General features: G+C 38.6%; 2 protein-coding genes across 9 annotated transcripts in view; one reads left to right on the top strand and one right to left on the bottom strand.

Moving 5' to 3' along the window:
* Positions 1-19,774, bottom strand: part of TMEM266 (transmembrane protein 266) — a 107,613-nt gene extending 87,839 nt beyond the window's left edge. The window contains exons 1-2 of the mRNA XM_054214097.1: positions 13,270-19,774; positions 11,027-11,104 (exon numbers count right to left, since the gene is read on the bottom strand). The gene's annotated coding sequence lies outside the window, so the exon portion shown is untranslated. The remainder of the gene's footprint in view (positions 1-11,026; positions 11,105-13,269) is intronic.
* The window catches only part of NRG4 (neuregulin 4), a 48,465-nt gene that overhangs the window by 23,548 nt on the left and 3,327 nt on the right, over positions 1-21,590 (top strand). The window contains exons 1-7 of one of the 8 annotated variants that reach the window (XM_054214095.1): positions 2,234-2,312; positions 2,511-2,654; positions 4,026-4,094; positions 7,052-7,131; positions 8,155-8,220; positions 12,290-12,383; positions 19,764-19,913. In XM_054214095.1, the coding sequence (XP_054070070.1) occupies positions 8,211-8,220; positions 12,290-12,383; positions 19,764-19,913 (254 nt within the window). In that variant the 5' untranslated portion in view covers positions 2,234-2,312; positions 2,511-2,654; positions 4,026-4,094; positions 7,052-7,131; positions 8,155-8,210. Of the gene's footprint in view, positions 1-2,225; positions 2,342-2,510; positions 2,655-4,025; positions 7,132-8,154; positions 8,221-12,289; positions 12,384-19,763; positions 19,914-21,590 lie in introns of those variants that run through there. The other 7 variants (XM_054214090.1, XM_054214093.1, XM_054214094.1 and 4 more) reach the window with 7 other exon arrangements.

The following is a 21,590-nucleotide window of genomic DNA, read 5'->3' as shown; positions in this document are numbered from 1 at the left end:
GAGGAAAGTCAATGTTGCAATCCGATGGGTAGCATCAGGACAGAGCTGCAAGAACTCCACTGTTCAGAAACAGAGAGGAATGAGTATGTGCATGCGTTGCTTCAGGAATATGGGCTCTTTACTCATAATCACTTCCCTGACTGGAAGCATACTCTTCACAGTGTTTAGGAACCATAACACATTTTAAGCAGTACACCCTTGCTTCTTATTCCATGTCCTCTGTAAAGGAGAAGTATTTCTTCCCTTCTCTGCACAGAGTATACTACCTGACAATACAAGATATTGTTCACAAGATCAAGTAACAGCTTCTCCCATACAAGATAATTGTTCCATAAAGTTAATCACAGTATCTTGTTGCAAAGCACTTATGTCCCATTATTGTAGGGTCTAATTTAGAACACTCCCCTAATATGACTGTGCTATTAACAACCCTTTTACAAGTGTCCTGCAGGAGCTTGCAGCACCTTCACAGGAACTACCAGGAAACCTTTGACTATCAATATCGTCTCACTTGATCCATGTTCGGGTAGTAATGTTTACAGCACATTAAGAATATGCAGGCTGATTACCTTTCTTTGTACAAATTCCAGTACTAAGTCTCACAGAAAACCTAGGAAACCTGACAGTCGCATCACAAAACAGCAGTTTCTGACTCTGTGTGCCTATAGCATGACAGGTGCCCTGCGTTCAGACAAATAAGGCTTCTCTGCTGATTGCTATCATAGCTGTAAATATCCCTACATCATTACTCATTTTACTCCTTTTACATAGACAATATTTTGCAGCTGTTACAAGGATCTCAGGTGCACGCACTATTTAATATAGAGCTTGTAGGTTGGTTTGCTCTGAAACCCGCATGAAAGAACCAAGAAGTTCTGCTGGAGACATTCAGCAGATCCTTTTCCTAACTTCATCATACTAACAAACTTAGAAACCACACATGTTTATGTACTATTTTCCCCTTAAGCAAAGTTGCTGTGACATACTATCCTGTTACAGCACATCAGTCCGCACAATTCACAGATTTCACCTCTATAGACATAACAAAAAAGGCCGCCTATTAAGTTTATTACATTTTTACAAAAGGCAAACTGAAAATCCCCTGGTTAAGAGCAGTCTAGGTGGATTTCAACTTTAAAAAATAAACTACTGTTCCTTTTCTTGTTGTGGCAAGCAGTGATGCTAGTCTAGGACAGAAGGTTTCCAAGAAGAGCTGCAGCATCTTACAGATTTATAGCACTCTCTCTCAATGAAGAAATTGCTCAAGTAGCCGTATCACAGAGGTATCACAGGTTAGGTGGGTTTTCACGCAAAGAGAAAATAAAAGCGACTTTCACGCTAAGGCGTTATTGGGGTGATTTGTATTCGGGAACCCTGCGCTAGAGGCTGGCACCCCGCGCCCGTCTTGAGGAGCGGGATCCGCAGGGGTCTGGCTGAGGCGGGGAGAAGCGGTGTCTGCGGCCGGGGGGGGTCGGAACCCCCCCGGCCCACGTCCCCCTGCCCCCAAGCCCCCTCTTTCTCAGGGAACAATGCCGCACCACGAGCGGACACGGCCCGAAGACCACCCCGCCCCGCTCCGCCCGCCGCCTGACTGACCCCGCGGGAGGGTGCTCCGGCCCCGCCGCAGGCCGGCCCGCGGCTGGGCGCCCCAAGACCCCCCCAGTCCTGCCGCTAGCAAGTTGGCGTGAGGCGGCGCGCGCCGCCAAACTTTCTCCGCCGCTGAGGGGGCTCCCCGCGCACCCCTCCGCCAGCGCGGCCCCGCCAGCGCAGCGCCGGGACCCCGCCGGGCCGCCCTGCCCGCCCCCGGGGGCGGCCCCACCGCGGCGGCGGGGCACACGGCGGTAGCGGGAGGCTGAGGGGACGGCGTGGGGTGCGTCCCCAGCGCCGCGCCGGGAGCACGGCACGTACCTGCTGCCCGCTCCGCCAACGGTCCGGCGCGCGCCGCGCCTCGCGCAGAACCGGCGGAGAGGAGAAGGGGGGGAGAAGTGCCCGTGCGCGAGCCCGCCCGCGCGCGCCCTGCCTTCCTCGCGGGTCGCCTAGGAAACAACGGGCCGTCGCTCAGGTCGGTTGGGGGGGGCGGTTTAAAGGGGGCGCGCGCGCGTGCTCGCCCCGCATCACGTGGGCGCCGCCGAGCCAATAGGGGCGGCGAACGGCGGGCGCCGTAGTACTACGGGCTGGGGAAGGTGAGGAGCGAGAGGGCGGGGCCGCGCGGGGGGCGGGTCCCCGGCAGAGGCCCCGCCCCCGCCGCCGGGTCCTCTCACGGGAGGAGCAGCCGTGTCGCGATCGCCGACCCCTCGGGACAGGGCGGGCAGGTGGGAGCCCCGCTGTGAGGGGCTGCGGGGTGAGCGGAGGGGTGTGGGGGGGACCGCTGTGAGGGGCCGCTGCAGCCCGGGGGCGGCGGGGGCTGGTTTCTGTGGGGGCGGCCGCCCTGTGAGGCGTGCCGGGGCTTTGACAACGTTATTCATAAAAGTTTCCGCCTGTTCTTTTTGTGTTTTGCTGTGTTTTTATAGACCACAGGATTACATAAGTGCGTACGGAGAGAGCAGCTGCAAGATTACACGATGCAGATTAGAGATTACGTTGATTCAGCAGATTGTCCTGTGCATGTCTGAGAAAGATTACACCAGCAGAGTTAAGAATACCCATTTGCTGTGGTAAGCTGTGGTTTAAGTAGAACAAATTGACTCAATGCAAAATTAAATGCACAAAAAGAGGGAGTAAAAATCCCCCAAGGTTAAGAACGTGCTCTAAATGGACAAAATAAAACCAAAAAAAAGATTGAAATTCAAGTTTTAACAGTTCTCTCCCGTATGCTGGGCTGCTGTGGAATTGGCAGCAATCAGTTATTACTGATCAATTGGTGTTGGCAGCAATCAGTTCTTGCTGCCTGGATGATGTTCAGTTTAAAAAATCAAAATCAGTATTATGAAGACTAGTTACATTAGGTTCCCAATGACCACCATGTAAAAGTAAATATCTAAACTCTTATGGTACATATTTTTTAATATCTCAAAATTACTTACACAATACTGGTCTATTTTATTAAATGTCCATGTGCTAAACTGTCTTCTTGTATGCCAGTATATAATATGGATTTTTTGAGTTCTGATTTTGGGATCTGAGATTACTGACATTTGAGAGCTGACATTCTGATGGACACTATATTCACCACTGAGATATGGAAAAAAATTGATTATGCAGTGAGAACCTTTAAGTTGTATTACACTTCAGTTGATTTCTTAAGAGACTTTAGGGATGAAACCTGGGAGTGAAAGTGCCAGAGAAGAAATCAGTAAACACACAGAATGAAAGAATAGCATTGTGGGGTGTTTTTTTCCAAGCTTGATAATGTTTTTTTAATGCAAGCATCTTCTGAAATTTATTAACTCCCCCCACATAAGGACTCACAAGCTCGAGACTGGAATCTCTATCTCAAAGTTACGAACAGGTAGTACGATTACAGTAGTTACATTTGACAGAAGCCTCAATTGAAATGTAGCTTTGCCAACTTCTGTATGAATATCTCGTACAGTAAAATTGAGGTTTCAGATGGGAATTTGCAGTTGGTTGCAAACTACTTAAGAAATTTTAGGAATGGAAAGTTTTCCCTTAAATTTACTGTAATGTCTCAAATTGTGATTTCAATGTCTTGACAACAGTTTTACCAGCTGTTTTAGTATATAACTAATCCTAGACGTACTTCAGTGGATAAAATCAAAATGTAAACTTAAAGTTTTGCTGTAGGCATTCCTAAGACGAGAGGACTCAGTCTTTGGTGCCATTTCAGAAAACTGTAATGGAAAGAATTTTGAACAACTGTAGTCAAAAAACTCACCCGTTAATCACAAGCATGTTGAGACTTGTGAGCTATTTGGCATCTGCCTTTGCTTCTATCTTTTGTTAGAGTTCCTTGACAATGTGGCTGTCCCATCTTAAAAGAAACTTTCAGTGAGTAAATTTGGGTAACGCATTGTCCTTATACAAATTTGTTGTAGTATCTCATCTTGAATTTCCATTTGTTTCAGGCGGTTTGATGGATTTTTTTCTGACGCCTGATGATTTTCTGTGCTAAAATCAGTTATGAGCTTCATATGGTAAGGGTATTAGAAGTTATCACGTAGATAAGAAAATAAACAGATTCCTTTCAACAAGACTTCAGTACTGTTCCTGGCTCTTGGAGAAAATAAGAGGCATAGACTACTAACTGCTTGATAGATATCAAGGACACATCTCAGAAGGAAATTTATGTTTAATTATAAAGTTGCACTGCAGAGAGTGCAACTTTGAAAATCTTTTTCCCCTTCGTTGTTTTCAGGACACAAATATTTGAACTCAGTATTGGGACAGAATGAGATTTTACCTCTTTTGGATTTTAAAAAAGAATACATAATGCAGTAAAATCCCATTTGTGAAGACAGCTGTAAAGTGCAACTTAATCTAAATGAACAAACAGTATATATTTGAAATAGCCATGTGACTGGAATGATCTTTAATTTCAGGGAGAGTTTGTATAGAGATTAATTTTAAGAATGTTTGGATAGCAAAGAACCATAAAACAAACTCCAAATCATTATTCAGTGCTTTCTTTTTATCTGCCTGTGCTCATTAAGACTTCCGGTTATCATCTTTTGGGGATACTGCATCTCACACATGCTTAGAATAGTTAGCCATTAAAAGTACACAAAAATAAGTGGCAATAAGGATTCTGTTTTAAATATATAAGGATTAAAGCACACAGGTTCATTTAAAGACAAGTCTAATGAGTTCAAAAGACTTGTTCCAGCCACCTTCCAGTATGGCCAGATTTTTGGTAAAGAGCTGAACCCATTGCAGTTTTGTGTCCGAGTCCTCAATTTTCCCATAAATCCAATAGCAGTTCCCAAAAAAAGAAAAAACTATATAACTATATTCTTTCCCCTACTGTTTTAGTGCCCAAGAAGCATGAGGCTGTATGAATTTTCTTGTGTGGCTGACTTTTATCTGTGGTTTCTCTGCTACAGAATAGTAACCCAGTGTTTCCATCATATTTGCAGCATTCAGTGCGACGCATACACAATCAGTTCATGATTCATTCAGCAAAGTGCTTGAACATGCTTTAAACTTAGTGATTTAGGATATGGTTAACTCTAAACATGTGCTTTAAATCCCTTCCTAAACTGAAGCCCTTGTTAACAGATTCAGACTATGAAAATAAAGATACACAGGACTTTCAAGCAAGTGAAAGGGCTGAAATAGTATCAGTATATATCAGTATACACAGGTGACCTAACTTTAATGTATAAAGTCTAGTCTTTCACACAATGTATTATTACTGATATGAGTTTAGATGACAAAGATGTGGGGAAAAGGGTAGAACTGATCTGAAGTTTTTTTAACAAGCTGGCACAGAGCAAAACAGGCTGTGTTTTAAATTTCAGATTAAAATACTTTAACTTGATACACAAAGTAGTCTTTCACAAACTCCCAAGGTGCATGCAAGATAAACATTTGAGCATTCATAGAATTGCATTCTTAGTTTCTGTGAGCAGAGGCTACAGCTGTGTCTTAAAAGAAGACATTGAGTTTGGAAAGTGTTAGGTAGATGCACAAATGATTTTTTGTGTTTCAAGTACCAGTTCAGTGCACGGATAGATGTAAGCAAGTTAGAATCGAGTTTAGCAACAATTTCTGCTATAGCGTTTCATTTCTTTTACGATATATCAGCTTGCTTTTCTAACGAGATAGAGAGTCCAGCTTACTTTTTTTAGGACACACATACTTGAACTTCTGTTCAGAATGCAACAAACACCCCAGAGAAAAACATTTACATAAAAATACACTACTAACTAATGATTTAATTTTCAGTCTTAAAAAAAAAGCCACAACTGTGAATGCTGTCAGCAACATCTCTTTTGAAAGTGATCTTTAGACCCAACTTGTGATACTTATTATCGGAACTTAAAGAATAGAATTATCCATAGACACATACATCCTCTTGGATTGTTTAGGAAGTATTTTCACCCCCTTCCTTTGCCACACCCTGTTTCCTTGAATATGCAGGCAACAAAATTTGAAAATTAAACAATTAGTAGTCCCATTGCGTTCTTCAAACTCTCTTGTTCTCTGCAGTCATCTTATAAACAGTTTGTAGTATGTGTAACAATTAGTCCTAGTCCAAACAGCTGATGAGGTGCATAGCGCATCCATTTAACACACTGATGCAGTGGAAAACTGTCAGCTTCCTCCAAGGAATTTTCTGCTGGATCACTGGATTTAAGCATCTCCTGAAAAGGTTCAACTTATACCAGTACCATCACCAGAGAGATAGTGAGATGGATACCAACAATAAGAGGAAGAAGAAGAGAGATCACCTTTTTGCAATAGCAAAATCAAGTTATTTTGTCTGTTTGAGGACCCATATCCTAATTAAATCTGAAAAAGCTACTCTGAAATTTGTTATATATCCTATTTGTATTTTCTGTTAGGAGAGCTATTGGATATTGTACAATTTTGCAGCACATTCTGAGAACAGGGGAAGTAAATTTAAAAGGACTGCTTCCTCCAATAAAATACAAATTTAAATCAGATTTTTGACTGCTGCATATTGTATTTTTATGATGCAATTTATATATACTACATTACGGGAATGTTTTGAATTTGGCTATAAATTGTAGTACTGGTAGTCCTAGAAAAATATGCAAGCAATTCTGTGAGCATAACGGGGTGTTACCCTATTCTGTACTTGGCCTCTGTATGCATGTTTGTCTTTGTTGTAACCTCACCCACATTGCACTATACATAAATTTGAAGCCTTTGTAACAGCACATACAGAATCTAGATCTTGACTGCTAAAAATAACCATATCTCCAGGATGATTTATTTCTTTTAAAACCAGGATTCTAGTTCTGAAGTGAATCATGTTGGTTTGTTTCTTTGTGCCACATGCTATGTTAATTGTACTTGGTTGTGTACACAAAGCAAAGTTGCGTATCTGTGAGACAGCCCAAGAGGACAGCCTTTGGGTGGGGACCCTGCTGTTACAGCCCAGTATCACAGGGAACTGCCATTTCAGATCTTCTTGTATGGACAGGTCTTAAAGAGCCAGAGAAGCCATTTGAGGTCCCATGAAAAACAGAACTGTCTGCTTATACAGTAAGTACAAACACACTATCCCTTTCGAAATAGGCCTCTACAGAAAGTTGCCTTTCTAGTACTAAAAGCTGAAGTTTAAAAACAGGCAGTTATTTCTGGTAAAGTTGGTAATTTGTTTTATTTGATCATTTAATGGGAAAAAGTCTTTCTCCAATATAGGGCAGCTTGCTTAAATATTTGCTTTATGTACACATTAAAGTATAATTAAGAAAAAAAGAGCAAACATTAAAAAATCAGATCCATTATGTTAGGCTTGTTCAGTAACCTATTTGGTACAATAAAACTTGACAATACCTTACAAGAAAACAGAATATAGCAATGTTTGATGTTTATAGAATTGGCATGTCTACAGAATAAGTTTCTTTTTAGCAATGTCAAGTGAAGATTGGTTTCTGTCCAGGCAGAGTTTCTATTCCATATTTAAAAAATAATTGTACAAGTCTTGACCTTGCTGAGTTCTGCTAAATTCATGGCCTATGTTACTAATTTCACTTGACATCGAGACATGAGAAACACTCAAGTGAAACACACACATTCTGAGAAATGACAAATTAGGAAATTCTTTTTTGTGAAATGCAAGAATTCCACCACCACGATCTTACCTGACTGAGTAATTATCAGGCCGAGGACTGGTTCAATTGTATACACTGACTTTCAAGGTACAACTATCAATTTAATTTGCTAGCCAGAAACAAGAACTTAGATTGCCTAAAAGCATTGGGTATTACAATTCTGAGTAAGCATGGCAGTTTGAAGAAAGTATTCATTGTTTAAACTTGTTTAGTGTGAATTTGGTTTTACTCTGTAGTACTGCCCTTAGGAGTTCACTGAACTTGACAGTACACTTGAATGTTTGCCATTAACTGTGAAGTAATGGAACTTACATATAACAGTGTATTACTGTCAAAGTACAACAGATGTCTTAGCAGCAACACTGAAAGATGCATTCCAATAGCTATTTCTTCAGGGAAAAAAGTCACTGGGATTAAAAATGACATGCTAAATTTACATGTTTGTCTTTAGGTGCCGTTTTAGAAGAATAGCCTCTGATCAAGAATAAAAATTGTTGTCGGAATAATATGCGAACAGGTAATTTCTTCCAAGTCTTTACTTGGATGTGTATACATGTATAATTAGAGTTCATTAAAATTGCATTGATTTGACAGCTGCCATTGGGGTTGTCACAACTGCTCCGTAGGGCTGTCTTCACTTACTAGTCAGCAAACTAGAGCTCACTAGTCAGTGGTACAAGTTCTCTTAAGGAGATGTTTGCTTTGATCAGTCCTAATATTTCACATTTTGTGATTGATTAGCATACAGTCCAAAGTTGCTTATAAGTGAGGAAACATGCCTCAGCCCCTTTATCTTCTGTCAATATTTCCCACTCCTCCCCCTTCCCTTTTTCCTTTTAGCAGACTTCACGATTAGACAGTCTGTAGTATTTTAGCCTTGGACCAGGCAAGACAGCCGAGTCAACATGTGGATTATCAAGGCTGGCTTGGTTCTTTGGGGGTTAAGGTTTGAGCCTTTATTTGTTTTTCTTTTTAATAGATAGGACAGTCAGGTTACAAAAGTTTAAATGCAAACAGACAAGATAGTTTAGGGACAGGTTTTTGTGCATGTCCTCAAAAAGAATAATTGAGAATTACTGTATTTAGAGGCTGCTGTTACCTCTGCCAGTTTTAAGTACTCACAGTCTAGCGTTAGAATGTCTTGTTTCATTCCTGTTCGCTTCTCCTCTCACCAAAACCTGACTTCTTTTAAAAGTTACTTTTGTGCCCTACTTCTCTTCCTTTAATCTCTCACATGGAAGGACATATCAAAATACATATATATATATATTTTGTGTAGAACATATTTTGATAGAATTTCTACAGTTGTATTAATTGAAAAGCTAAATCTTTTGTATTTTTTTTAATTGCCTGTTGTCACTTGACTTGGTAAACTTTTCTGTCTTGATGATGGTAGTCTGAATGTAGTATCCGTTTGACTTTCAAAGCATACAATTTGCATTTTTAGATTAATATACTGTATTGACTTACCTCATGAAAAATCATAACATATTCACCGATGCTAATGTAATTGGGTTTTGGCTTGTATTGAACACCTTCTGATTCTCCAGTATACTCTTTTGCATCATTGACTATAAATTTAAACGGATAAATGTTGCTTTCATACTTTCCTGCATATAAATACAGAGCTGTAGCTTTCAAATTTGATCCAAACGACTGCGTTTCAGTAAAGTAAGTAAATTTTTGTATTGTAGCAAAACCCGCTACTACTAGTAATTAATAACTTATTTTTTTTAGTGTTAGAGCATCCTGAATTTTCTTTTATTCTCTTTCATAATTCTGTCATCTACTTTATACTGCATTACTCTGGTACTTTCAATAAGTAGTGGCAAAGTATTAATACACAAAATAGAATTAATGAAAAGCACAATTGGATGGAAGATGGGGCACCTGATCTACATGGTCAAGAGGTTTCTTCAAATATCTTATTAGTGGTAAAATTAAGGTTACCATTTTCCCCTTAGCACTGGAAAGAAGTCTAGCTCTAGAAAGAAGTAGCCTATAGAGAAATTGTCTGTAATTACAATCAAAAAGGTTTTGAAGGCTTCCTAGGCACTTTTTGTTCTCTCTCTCCACCTCTTTCACTTTTTTCTAGTAGGCCTGAGACAGAGTGCCTGAGGTATTTTGCCAGAACAGAAATGTTTAGTTGGGCTGCAGAGCTGGTCCTTGATACACGGATCACACCGTAGCAGTGAGAGAATCATTCTCCCAAATGTTCTGAGACCTGAATGACTTGAGGCATTTAGTTTTCTTCAGTACTCTACCACTGTGCCAGTGTGAGACAGGCCTATTTCTGCATAAAGATGAAGAAAAGAAATAGGACCATAAGGCAGGATTTTAAGGAGGTTAACAAGTTCTCATTAATTCTCATGAGAATTTCTTTGAAGGCTTTCCACGAGCTGTCTGAAGGGATTTTTCTATTCTAGGACCTTTCTAGAAGGTCCTACCTTCTATCATCTCACTTTTCCATCTGGTAGAATTTCAACAACACTTAACTCCCTCAGAGGCTTAATAGAGTTGAGAGCAGGTTGAAGTTGAGAGTTTTGCTTTTTCTCTCTTGATTCTTATAATTGTATAGACACCCTGTTACACTGTTCATGTATTCAATATCCTCTCTTCATTTAAGGATGATGTAGCCTTCAAATTAATTACACTGTCACAGAAGTTCCACTGTTACATTTGAATAGACTAAAATAAAATAATTTATACTTCTTGTTTAAAAACCTGCTTGCTTTTTTCTGTTACCATTTTATTCCTATTGCAATTATACTGTTATCCATGGGAAATAATTTTAAAAGTCTTCTAATAGTGAACTTGCAGTAAATGAATTGCCAGTAGACAAGCACAGAAACCTTCAGAGTCAAAATAAATTTCCATTTAACCTCTAACAAGGTAGGACAGAACACACATTTCTGTTATTCCACATCCTGAGCCAATGAAACAAAGTCAAACATGAACAGTCTTTCCAGCCTTACTTCCCTCCTCCTCCAGCTCCCTAATTTACCTGCACACATGCAAAAAGGTCCAGTTCCCATTTGGATGCTAGCACTTTGATAACATGAAACTGAAGTCCTCTTGAGCTCTGTAATATAACTGCCATCGTCTTAAAATAATACAAGGACTTTACTCACACTCCTAAGTCAATACGCCATCAGAGAAATGGAAGAATGTATGAAAAGATGAAAGAGTGAAATTACTAGAGATGGTCTAGAGGGTGGCAGGATGCACAATGTTTTTGTTGCACAGGGTTAGGAGCAGCTAAGCTTTTCTGCTACTCTTAGAAAAGTCAGGTTCATCTTACATACAAAGCTGTATATACAAACCTCCCTCTAGGGTAGAAGGTCTTGTGGCCACACTTCCTTTTTTTCTGCAGGAATAAAGAGGAACCCCAATGCTTTTTCCTGAAGAACAAATAAGAAATTAAAATCATGATTCCTCTTACACAACACTATATTTCGTTTAGAAAATGTCTTCTATACATAAATAATGAGACAGCAGAATTCTTATTTTCAGAACTTCTGGGAGAAATAACAGCAAAAACAACACCTAAAGTGTGAGGTGACACATGATTCTCGTGCTTGTGATGTCAGGAGACTGCTCTATTTTTCTTTTGATTGAGCTATTGTGGTTTCATAAGATTGAAAAATATATTTATAAATACATATATAAAATGAGTTACTGATGGCATTAAATATATCGTAAATATATGCAGCCAACTTCCAAATTTAGACTGCTTTCAAAGAGAGTGAAATGGTACAGTTAGATATTCTATTTAAGTATAAAACGGACAACTGCTGCTATGAGTGCCAACATTAGTATCCTGTACTTGAGGTTTTATTAGAATGCCTAATTGTGTTTAAAATACTAACAATTCATAGAGGAAGCCTACTGAGTTAGAAAAAAGCCTTTTTGAGATCTGTGGAAATTACATTGCAACAGGCAGTCTTCTACTTAAGTGCCGCTTCGTAGGCTAGCTTCTCCACCGGTTGTTAAAAATTGGGGTGGGAAAACTTGGTGGTGTCCAACTGCACTATAATTCAGCTCTTAATACAGCCTGAAGCAGTCTCAGAATGTCCTGGTCCACACCTGAGACTATTCTGGGTTTACCCGTGCTGCCTCCCATTCTCTCACAGAAGCTAGTTAAGCTAAAGATAGTTTGTGCCATGGGGACAGGACAAACCAGACTTCATAGAGGTCATCATGAGGGTCGCTGTTCTCAGTACGGTTTGTGGTCATGAAAGGCAAATGAAGTAACAAAGAATTTAAAAGTTCCTCTCACCACAAGAGAATTTTGCATTTATTCATATAATTTAGGTGCTTCACCATCTGATATGGTGATAAATTTGTCATCTTTTTGCATATTGTTACATGAGACAATTCTGCAAGATAGATAGCGCTATATGTTGCTGGCCTGGAAGGCAAGACTGATACCTTATTTGTTCATAGGGTGGTTTTGTTTGTGTGGGGTGGTTTGTTTTGGTGTGGTTTGGGTTTTTTTTTAAGGAAAAAAGTATAATTGAGATGTCCTTTTATTGATAAAAATACAGAAGTCTCTATTTTTCTCTGTGTTTGTTTTGGTCTTTAAGATCATGAAGAACTCTGTGGCACCAGTTATGGATCTTTTTGTCTAAATGGAGGGATTTGTTATATGATTCCTACTGTATCCAGTCCATTCTGCAGGTCAGTGAAACTAAAGTTTATGTCTTTAAGTATCGGACAGTAACTGTCTAAAGACTTTCTCCATTTTGCTTCTTTAAGAAATTACTGTTAAAACATTACGTAAAAGAAAATACCTATTACCTATGGCTGTTGCAAATTCAGTAATTCATGCTTAGATTACTTACCTAGCTTGCAGAGACATGACAATATGAGAAAAATGAACGTGTATACTTGGCGTATACTTGTTTGACAGGTGCAACAGTACTCATTTACGTATGCCATATTTTCTCCTCTCATTACAACACAGAAACGAACAAAATACCCTTTGCCTCATGGAGTACAGACTGTGGGGAAGGCATTCAGAAAGGCAATGTACCTTCCCAGTTTTCCTTCCAGGTGAATTATATTGCAAAAATTCTTATAACATAAAATGGCCTGACCCAAACAAAATGAGGAGGCACAAAGAGGAATATAATTTTTAAGGGGAAAAAAGAATGTAATTCAAGAGTTACTGTGTTCTCTGAATCTCAGTGAAATACTCAAAGGGCAGCTTTATAGTGACAGCCAAAGACTACTTGATAAAGAAACATCAAGGCAGCAAATAGAGATACTTCTTACATCATTTATTTATGGGGCCATTCTTCTTTTTGAAGCCCATGTAGCACACCAGAAAAGTAGCACTTCCTAATTTTGCGTGTGGATATATTTCCTGCATAAAGATAGCCCTTTCCTTTTATTTTCTCATTTACCAAGACATATGAAGATGCTAAATTAAATTCTAATTTTTCACGGTTCTGCATTTACTAATTCTGAGTTATCGTTCATCAAAATAAATCCTGGTTAATTTAATGAATTTACTTAACATAATAATAGGTGTTCACCTATTACATACACTTAAGGATATTACCTTTTTTTCTTCCATGGCAACTTCAGCTCCCTCTTCAATCTTGAGCTATAACTAATGATAACTGGATGAAACAGTTGAAGAAGGAAACAAAATCTCTTATGAGAAGCCTAATTAAAGTATTTCTTTCTTTTGTTTGGGACAGTTCAATTTAAACATTTAAACTCAAGCATGTAAACTTATCTAGCAGATGAGAAGAGGCAATTTTATGGTAAATATACACAGCATATCACTGTCCTTAAGCATATTGTCCAATGTCATACAATGAATTGTATCCAGAAGTGAGTGTAAAGCTCAGAAATGCCGTATGATGATGATTTATTCTAACTGCTAAACCTTGCAAGCTTATGTGACGTAAAATAAATACTACACGCATAAAAAGTAAACCACATTGAAATACATGTTTGGTTTTTTTTCCTGAAAGGAATTCCATATTATTAATATTAAAATACTTAAGTGAAAAAAGAATGGTTAGACTAAACAGCATCAGAAGCACCCTCTCAACTATTGCTAGACTGTGTAATGAGGAAGGTGTATTTGATGCAATAAATGTAAACATGAAGTAACAAATATTCAGAACAGGAATATTCAGGAGCACAATCTAGTCAGCATAGATAATTTCCACTTTAAAAGGGCTCCAAATGAAGTAATTTGTAATTCAGGTACTAGAGGATTTTATAATCTGCTGAAGCAGAAAAGTAACATCTTAAGAGCATTTCTGTTATACTCAGGCAATCTTATTGCATTTAAATTATCAACTATTTTTCTTCTGTATCTAGTGGTTGATTACAAAGTTATATGCATTTAAATAGAAGCATTCTATTTAAGCATGTCCTTATTCTAAGCATGTTCCTTAATCAGTCAGAGAAGGCTAATTATAGATGAGAAAGGTTTTGTTTACACACAGATATCTTAGTAATCAGCAGTGATGTGAATAGAAACAACAGAAAAAATGCATCACTATTCAGCGGAATTCAGAAAAATATTTGGTGCTTTGGAACTTAAAGATTGGCGTCATCATACAGTTGCACAAAGTTTTTTTGATACAGGTTTCTGCCAAATCCCACCTAAAGCTTCCAAGTGTTCTCAGATCAGCTCCCACCAACAGAAAAACTGTATCAGTTTTAGAATCAAAGGATGAATGATCATTAGTACAGCATTGATTCAAAATGGAGCAAGAACAGACTGACAAACTGAAAAAAAGCATTAAAACACATTTGCCTCGACATGCTATTTATTTACACAAATGGGTTGTGCTAAACACTGTTAATCCAGATTACCTGATGCAACATCATTGGAAGTAATTTCACAATGTAACTAGGAAAATTGCATCATTCCTTAGAAATACACATTTTGTAGCATGCTAAGAAATTAAGAGCCACTGTTTACTTTTGGAATTTCAGTTATTTTTACTATTTCAGAAATCGATACATATACACAAGGTAGAGATTTAATAGAAACAAAACATTAGTTGGCCCCCCTCCCCTGTGCAACATTAGCAGATTTTAAAAACAGCTGATGTGTGTTAAAACATGAAGTTGCTCAGCTGCCGTCTTCCCTCATGCCTTTCCTAACAATGAGTTAATGTTCTCAGCAGCAAAAGGCGCACCTGTCACCATAAGGAAGATGAGCTTCAGACCCAGGAATGCTCAAATGTACTAAATAAACATGCAGCAGAATGGAGAAGGATGGAAAAGCAGCTGCCCCAGGTGTATCACAAAACATGAGGCTGAAAGCTGTTTGCCTCAGCACCTGATGCACAGCAGTGCAGAATTAAGTTGAGATGTTGTTGTCTGAGGGGAAGCTCTGGTATTTCCATTTTGTCTTACACATGGCAGATTTCTGACAGCCTTCCTTCTGTATTTCAGGCAAAATGCAGATGGCGTAAGACCACCCAAACACAGCTCCTCCCCTTCCCAGGGCAGTACACACAGCAATTTATAGTCATGCTCTCCTTTTGAGGAAGGGATCGTGTTCTGCAGAGGGCAGCACGTTCAGGCCAAGTACTGCAAGGGACAGAGGCAGACTTTAGAAATCTCCGCCCTGAAATACCCATGTATGGGTAAAGAATATTTCCACTTTCTCCTTTCTTTGCTCCTACCCTAATCCAATCTCTCCTCCATCTTTCCTATACTAAGCCAATAAATCCCATGCAAATTCCTTCTATCACTTTCTGTATACTCCATCCTTGTCTGGCTCTTTCTCTGAGATGGGTCCTTCATTCTCTTTTTCAAATGTTCTCATGAGTGATATACTCGCTGTGCCTTAAACCTTCAGAATATACACACTGCGAGTTGCCAGTTAAGGGCTTCCCACTCATCTGGGCTTTTCTTCTTTTTCTGCCTCCAAAACTATACTTTTGCATACCCCGGGCTCTTCTGAAAACAAAGTGTCCAATTAGTATTTTTCAATTCTGCTTTTAGCTTGAAAGGTAGGAACAAAAGTTAGAATACACACCAAAGGATAGCCAAAAAAAAAGTCAATAATAAAGATTTATTTTTAATGGGACATAAAATATAAAATGCAATATTACCTTACTGTTTGAAAGGTATTAATGATCAGAATTAGTATCATTACCAGATATGGTAAAGCTTGCCAAATAAACACATAGCTAAGGGAGCTCTATTGGAAAATAACCCATTTTTCAACTCCTCTGCAGCAGCAGCATGAGTTTCATTTTACTTTCTATGTATATGAATACATCTACAGTGTAACAGTAATGCCTCTTGAGCACAAAACTTTTTAAAAAGCTGTTAGGGCTTCCAATTAACTTTGTCATTGCCTGTTTGCTTTGGCTTTAAATTCTTTTTCATACTTACTAGTTGCCCTTAGAGTGTATGGATTAGGACAACTTTTAGGAGCCTACTACAGACTAAAGATTATGGTTATTTTGAAGATATCAGCCATGTAATCTGAATTGCATTAACAAGCAGATAATTTTTCATCTGTCTTTTTCTGCTTTGAGCTTTGTATTTACATGCATGTAATTTTTATACCAAGAAGCATTCAGGTTTTTCCTGACTAAAGGAAGACTACAGGAAAATGAAAGTCAAGACTCTTACAGTATAATACTAAGCAATAGGAGTCTGTGGGCATATTTGACTCAAATCCTACCTCCATTTTTAAAGTCTGTCAGATACATGCTTACAACGCCCACCTTCGAGTCTGGAAGAGAAAGAAACCTTACCTTCTTACCTAAATCAGACAGGCAGTAGATCACTTGCACTGTCTCCTGAACTGCATCTGCAAAGGAGACGGCAGAAATGCCTTCTGTTATTGGCGAGCTGTTACTCTTATATTTTAAGCATTGTAAAGGACCGATATAATTGTGGACCCACTGGTCATCTCCTGACATCTTATCCAATGCAGTCTATTTCCTTCCACCTTGTATTGATGCTGATATAGGTAGTTTTGATTAATATCCTATGTTGAAAGATTATGTGGGTTTCTTTACATATGTTAGTGTTTTGTCTCCAGCATAGCTCCTATAGTAAGTTTATATACAACAGTTGAGGCTGGCTCTTCTCAGCTGACAAGAGGTGTGGGCGTGTGTGCATGCGTGTGCAGGCATCTAGGAAAGGAGAAATCTGGATGCTAGATGAAAATGGGAGATTCTAGTCTCACAGCTTTTTTGCAAACATTTGAAGGCTGTTGTCTTTCAACTCTGATTGAATTGGAAATTCTAATTTCTTAGAGGAGGAAAGACCTTTTTTCTCATTTTAAAAATCAACTTTGGAATGCTACATGGTAGGACCATTTAAAGCCAACAGACAGCATGTGCTAAAACAGCAGGCTAACAGCATGCAGATGATGTGCATCAGCAACACCTGGCCTAGTGACCACAAGGCTTAATTAGTGTAACTCCCTCTTACTACAGCCTAGAAGCAGGCTCCTCTGTCTTTTGCGCTCATTCATTCAAGCGCAGAAGCACAGTTGCCTGCCACATTAACATTTGCAAGTGTGTCATGTTTAACTTGTGCTCTACTTTTAGGCATCCATTACAAGCAAGATAAACTCTGAGTTGCTACTGACTTTTAAGGCTGTGTACAATAAGACTGACTATCTGTAGGAGTCACTAAATAGATACCATCAGTCTGGATTACATTCATAGCCCACATGCGTGTTAGAAACTGCTTTGCTGTCTTGCTTGCAGTCACTGTGTATGTAACTCCACTGAAATTATTAGAGCTCTGCTAATGCAACAGGATAAGTAGATCTTCTGAGTGAGTTCCGCTGCTAATTACTGAAGTCTGCTTAGTTTCTTGCCCACCGATTTTAGGAAAGGACTTACAGCAGAAACCTTTTCTTCTCTTGGTTGTTTTAAAGCATCAGTTGCTTCTATATTTAACATAGGCCTTCACCTGTTTGTACATCAGCACTGATGACTTCATAAAAGCTTGTGCAAGCCAATATTTGAACATTTGGATTTTCAGAAATGCCTTAACTGCAGCAGAGCCTGTTGGTAGGGTTACATTAGCTATCATTTTGTTTCTTTGAATGTAACCAAAAGATACCTTATCTCAATTTTCCTGTTTCTGTGAAAACCTCCATAATTTTTAGGTTATATGACAGTATTTTCTACTTCACAACAGTTCTCTAATCCTATATGCAACTCTCTTCAGTGCTAGGACTGTCTTTTCTTCCTCCTGCTTCATTTTTCTCTTTAGGCTACTGACTTACTCCCTTTACACTCATTCTCTAGAACTTTTCCATGAGCCTTAGTTTGATGCCAAAACCTATTTATTTTTTCTTCCTGTATCATTTTAGCCTTGCATTATTCTCCAGTTTTCATTGGTATTCAAGAATACGTCTGTGAATTTTATATTCCATTTTCTATCCCTGTTACTCTATTCAGCTCTCCAAAGCATTTCTCTCTCACTTGCTAGAGAACAATGCCCTACTCAAACTACACTTCTATTCTTAAAGTATTCTACAGTATTTCAGAAATAGGGCACTGAAATGCCACTATACTTACAGTAAATATCTGGAACATTATCTCAAGCAATCAGAGCAGTCTGCCTACCCTTCCTTCTCCCAGCAGTCAAACACAGTCACTTTGAAAAGTCTCAAATTGTCCTTAGTAAAAGGTTGCTGTTTGATCAATTGCACAGCTTTAATATATGATGATAATTGAATCTTTTTTCCTAGTGTCTAAATCTTCCATTTTATTTCCAAAAGCAAAGAATTAAAAGAAAGGTAGTAATTCTTTGTGCGACAGTTTAGACTTCAGTAGTAGACTTCACTACTTCAGTAGTACTGAAATAGTGGTCCGTAATCTCCAGACAGCGGTGCTGGGAGTCATATTAAGCATGCATGGTGGTATGCTCACAGTGATCCATTTGTCTTATTTAGATATGCCAGACATCTTCCCTTTTTGGCAGTTCCTCCCCACTCCGCCTTCTTATCCCTCATCTGAAATTATACCTTGCAGCTGCCAATGGCAGTTGAGAACTTCAAGTATGTTACCAAGTTCAACCCATTTTTCTCAGCTGGAGCCTGAAATTGCTTATGTCACAGATTATTATGACTTCAGTGCCAGAAATAGCAAGAAGGAGCAAGATCTTTAGTAATACAAGTAGAGAGAAGCGAATTTGCATACGTAAAAGATACATGCAGAATATAGTTATTGAATGAAGTGCTTTCAATTTTCTGTAATGCAATAAATTCCTTAAGAAAACTTAGCAGAGTAAGTGCAAAATGTAAGACAAATGAAGATTAGTTTAGCTTCAACCTATCTGTTTTTGAGTCAATGTGAATTACTAAACCATTCATTTTATTTATTTTTAATAAAATATCATACCAATTTACCATGGTAAAATACCATATTCATTTTAATCCTTTGTTCAGAAGTTGTTTTCAGAAGCTCAACACATAAAACAAACATAGTAGAGAAGACTTTTTGCTAGGTCTCTCCAAAAGAGGGTCCTTCACCAAGCATGTAACATGTTCTGGCATGAATTATTACACTGCATAAATTACTTTTGCCATTTAAGTTGTACCGTGTGTCAGTGGGTTCCCATTTCCTTGTTCTATTTAGCTGACAGTACTAGCTCTTCAACAAAGCAAGCTAGAAAGTTCCATGAAAGGGGGAACAGAAAGCATTACTACTGTGTGAGAACCAGTTGGATGACACAGTTAACACTAAAGAGGTGGATTTAATAAATTAAATATGCCAGTGGAGGAGGCAGATTTAACTGCAAAGTACACCATTGTGAGGTATATTGGTAATCCAGTGAATGTATTAAGAAAGATATGGTTTAATACATGAAAGCAGTATGGATCAGAATTTAAACTTGATGCCCAGCATGCCCAATTCCCTTTGTTCCAGAAATACAAGGAGAGTGGAAATTCCATAAGAAAACTTGCTGTGAAGCAAATATAAACCTTGAATTATGCCATAACAAGTTCTGTCCCCACTTAAAACCAGAAGAAGCCTTTGTGCTTTTTATATGAGATGACAAGTTACCATCTAATGTGAATAAAACTTGGTTTCCCAGGTGTATTGAGAATTACACAGGAGCCCGTTGTGAGGAAGTTTTGCTGCCCAGCATCAAGTCCCAAGCAAAAGGTGACCTGTTTGCAGCTTTCTTGGCTTCACTTCTTCTTCTAGGAGTTCTTGTAATTGGAGCATTCTACTTCCTTTGCAGGTAAAAGTGCTTCAGAGTGCTGAAGCTGTTTAATCAAGTAGAAATTTCTTCTGGTAATCATGTACTAATTATTTGAATGTAAAAGTATGTAATGAATTATCCATAAGGTTTGTATGGTTATTCAGCATAATTAATGTGGATGTTTCAACTTGTTGCTTGTAATATTTTACTCAATGTCTTTTCTAAGCTATTACTTATAATTGCTTTGTAAAAAAAATACATGTGGTACACCTATTTCTGAGAGATTTTACAGTCTACCTAGAGTTAATGCTAACATTTTAAAACATTAGTCAACCCTTATGTTGTCCAAAGGCTGAGAAGTAGAAGCAAATTTCCAAAGTACTTAGGAATGAGAAACTCTGCCACTGCATCGAATTGGCAGCTAAACCAACCGGTGCCATTAGCTCCCAATTCCTTTACAGCTCCTGGTTTAAAAAGGAAAACTAAGGAAAGAATCAAATTCAAGAATAATCCCAGGTGGATTTTTATTAACTAGCTAACTAACTAACATCTAGAACAAATCAGAGGGATAACTCATTTATCCAGGATGATTCATGTTTGAGTAGCATGAAAAAGTCAGTGCTAGACAGCAAGTGCTGCAGGTTTGGTTTTAGTAGATTTTAGGCATATTAGGCCTTTGAATGAAAATACATAAGCAGTTACTGGGATTAAGTCAACTATTTGATACTGTACAAATATCAGTACACTTACACCAAACCCAAACAAACTTAGTCTTCACTTACTCTCTGCATTTATGTACGCAAGTCAACCTCCTGTGTCCCCTTTTGTTTTTACAGTACAGCACTTTTTGTAAGAGTTCCTTTTGTCATATACTGTAATATGTATTTACGCCTTTATGAGGCAACTTACTAGCCCCTGTAATTCTTAGCCATCACAGACTTGCAGCCTCTTCCTGTTACTCCTATGTTGCGTTTCTCCTTGGTTATAACCTAGAGTTCTTGCAATTCTGTTCTTTGCTCTCCCATAATCACGTTGCCAAATCAGCCTCTCTGATCAGTGCCTTTCAGTGAGCGACCTTTGGAATAGCTGGTCTAGCTTTACCTCAGCTGCTGTCATGGAAACCCACTGAGTGCCAGTTTTTCCCATAGCTGAATATATTTAGAAGAGATAGAGAGCATTTGATAAAACAGAGTTTGTATAAAAAAATAAACTTGTTGTAGAGGATACCCCCCACCTTAGTCATTTTAGTCAAATTAATCCTATTTTAGCAGTGGAATGCCACAGCAGTTGTTAGCTAAAGAATGTTTTCAGATTATTGTGAAGTTATTAGAATAGAATACAGCTTTAGCTAAAGAAAAATATCACTCAAGTCTCATAGACATTCGGAGAGTATATCTTTAGAAGTAAAGCTTGTCTCTGAGAAGATAAAAAAAGTCTTCAGAGAGCACAGAACTCAGAGAGTAACCCGTTAAAAGATCCCTTTCCTCTGGCGTACAGTAAAATTAGGGGAAGGCTGGAGACACAATCTACTGAGTTTTACTGTCAAAGAGCCGAGCCTTGCATTGCAAAGTACAGCAGCTTAGAATAACTGCAATTACAGGTCTGTGCAAGTCCCTTATTAGACATTTGGAAGATGAACCTCAACTACCGTATTTCTCTATAGGAAATCAATTTACTCAGGCTTTACTTAACTGGCAGAACAATTAGTAGGGCCTC

This window comes from Rissa tridactyla, chromosome 9, assembly GCF_028500815.1.
Source record: "Rissa tridactyla isolate bRisTri1 chromosome 9, bRisTri1.patW.cur.20221130, whole genome shotgun sequence".
In the NCBI taxonomy this organism is placed as follows: Eukaryota; Metazoa; Chordata; class Aves; order Charadriiformes; family Laridae; genus Rissa; species Rissa tridactyla.
Note: the sequence above shows the minus strand (reverse complement) of the source record. Positions and strands in the feature narration are given on the sequence as shown.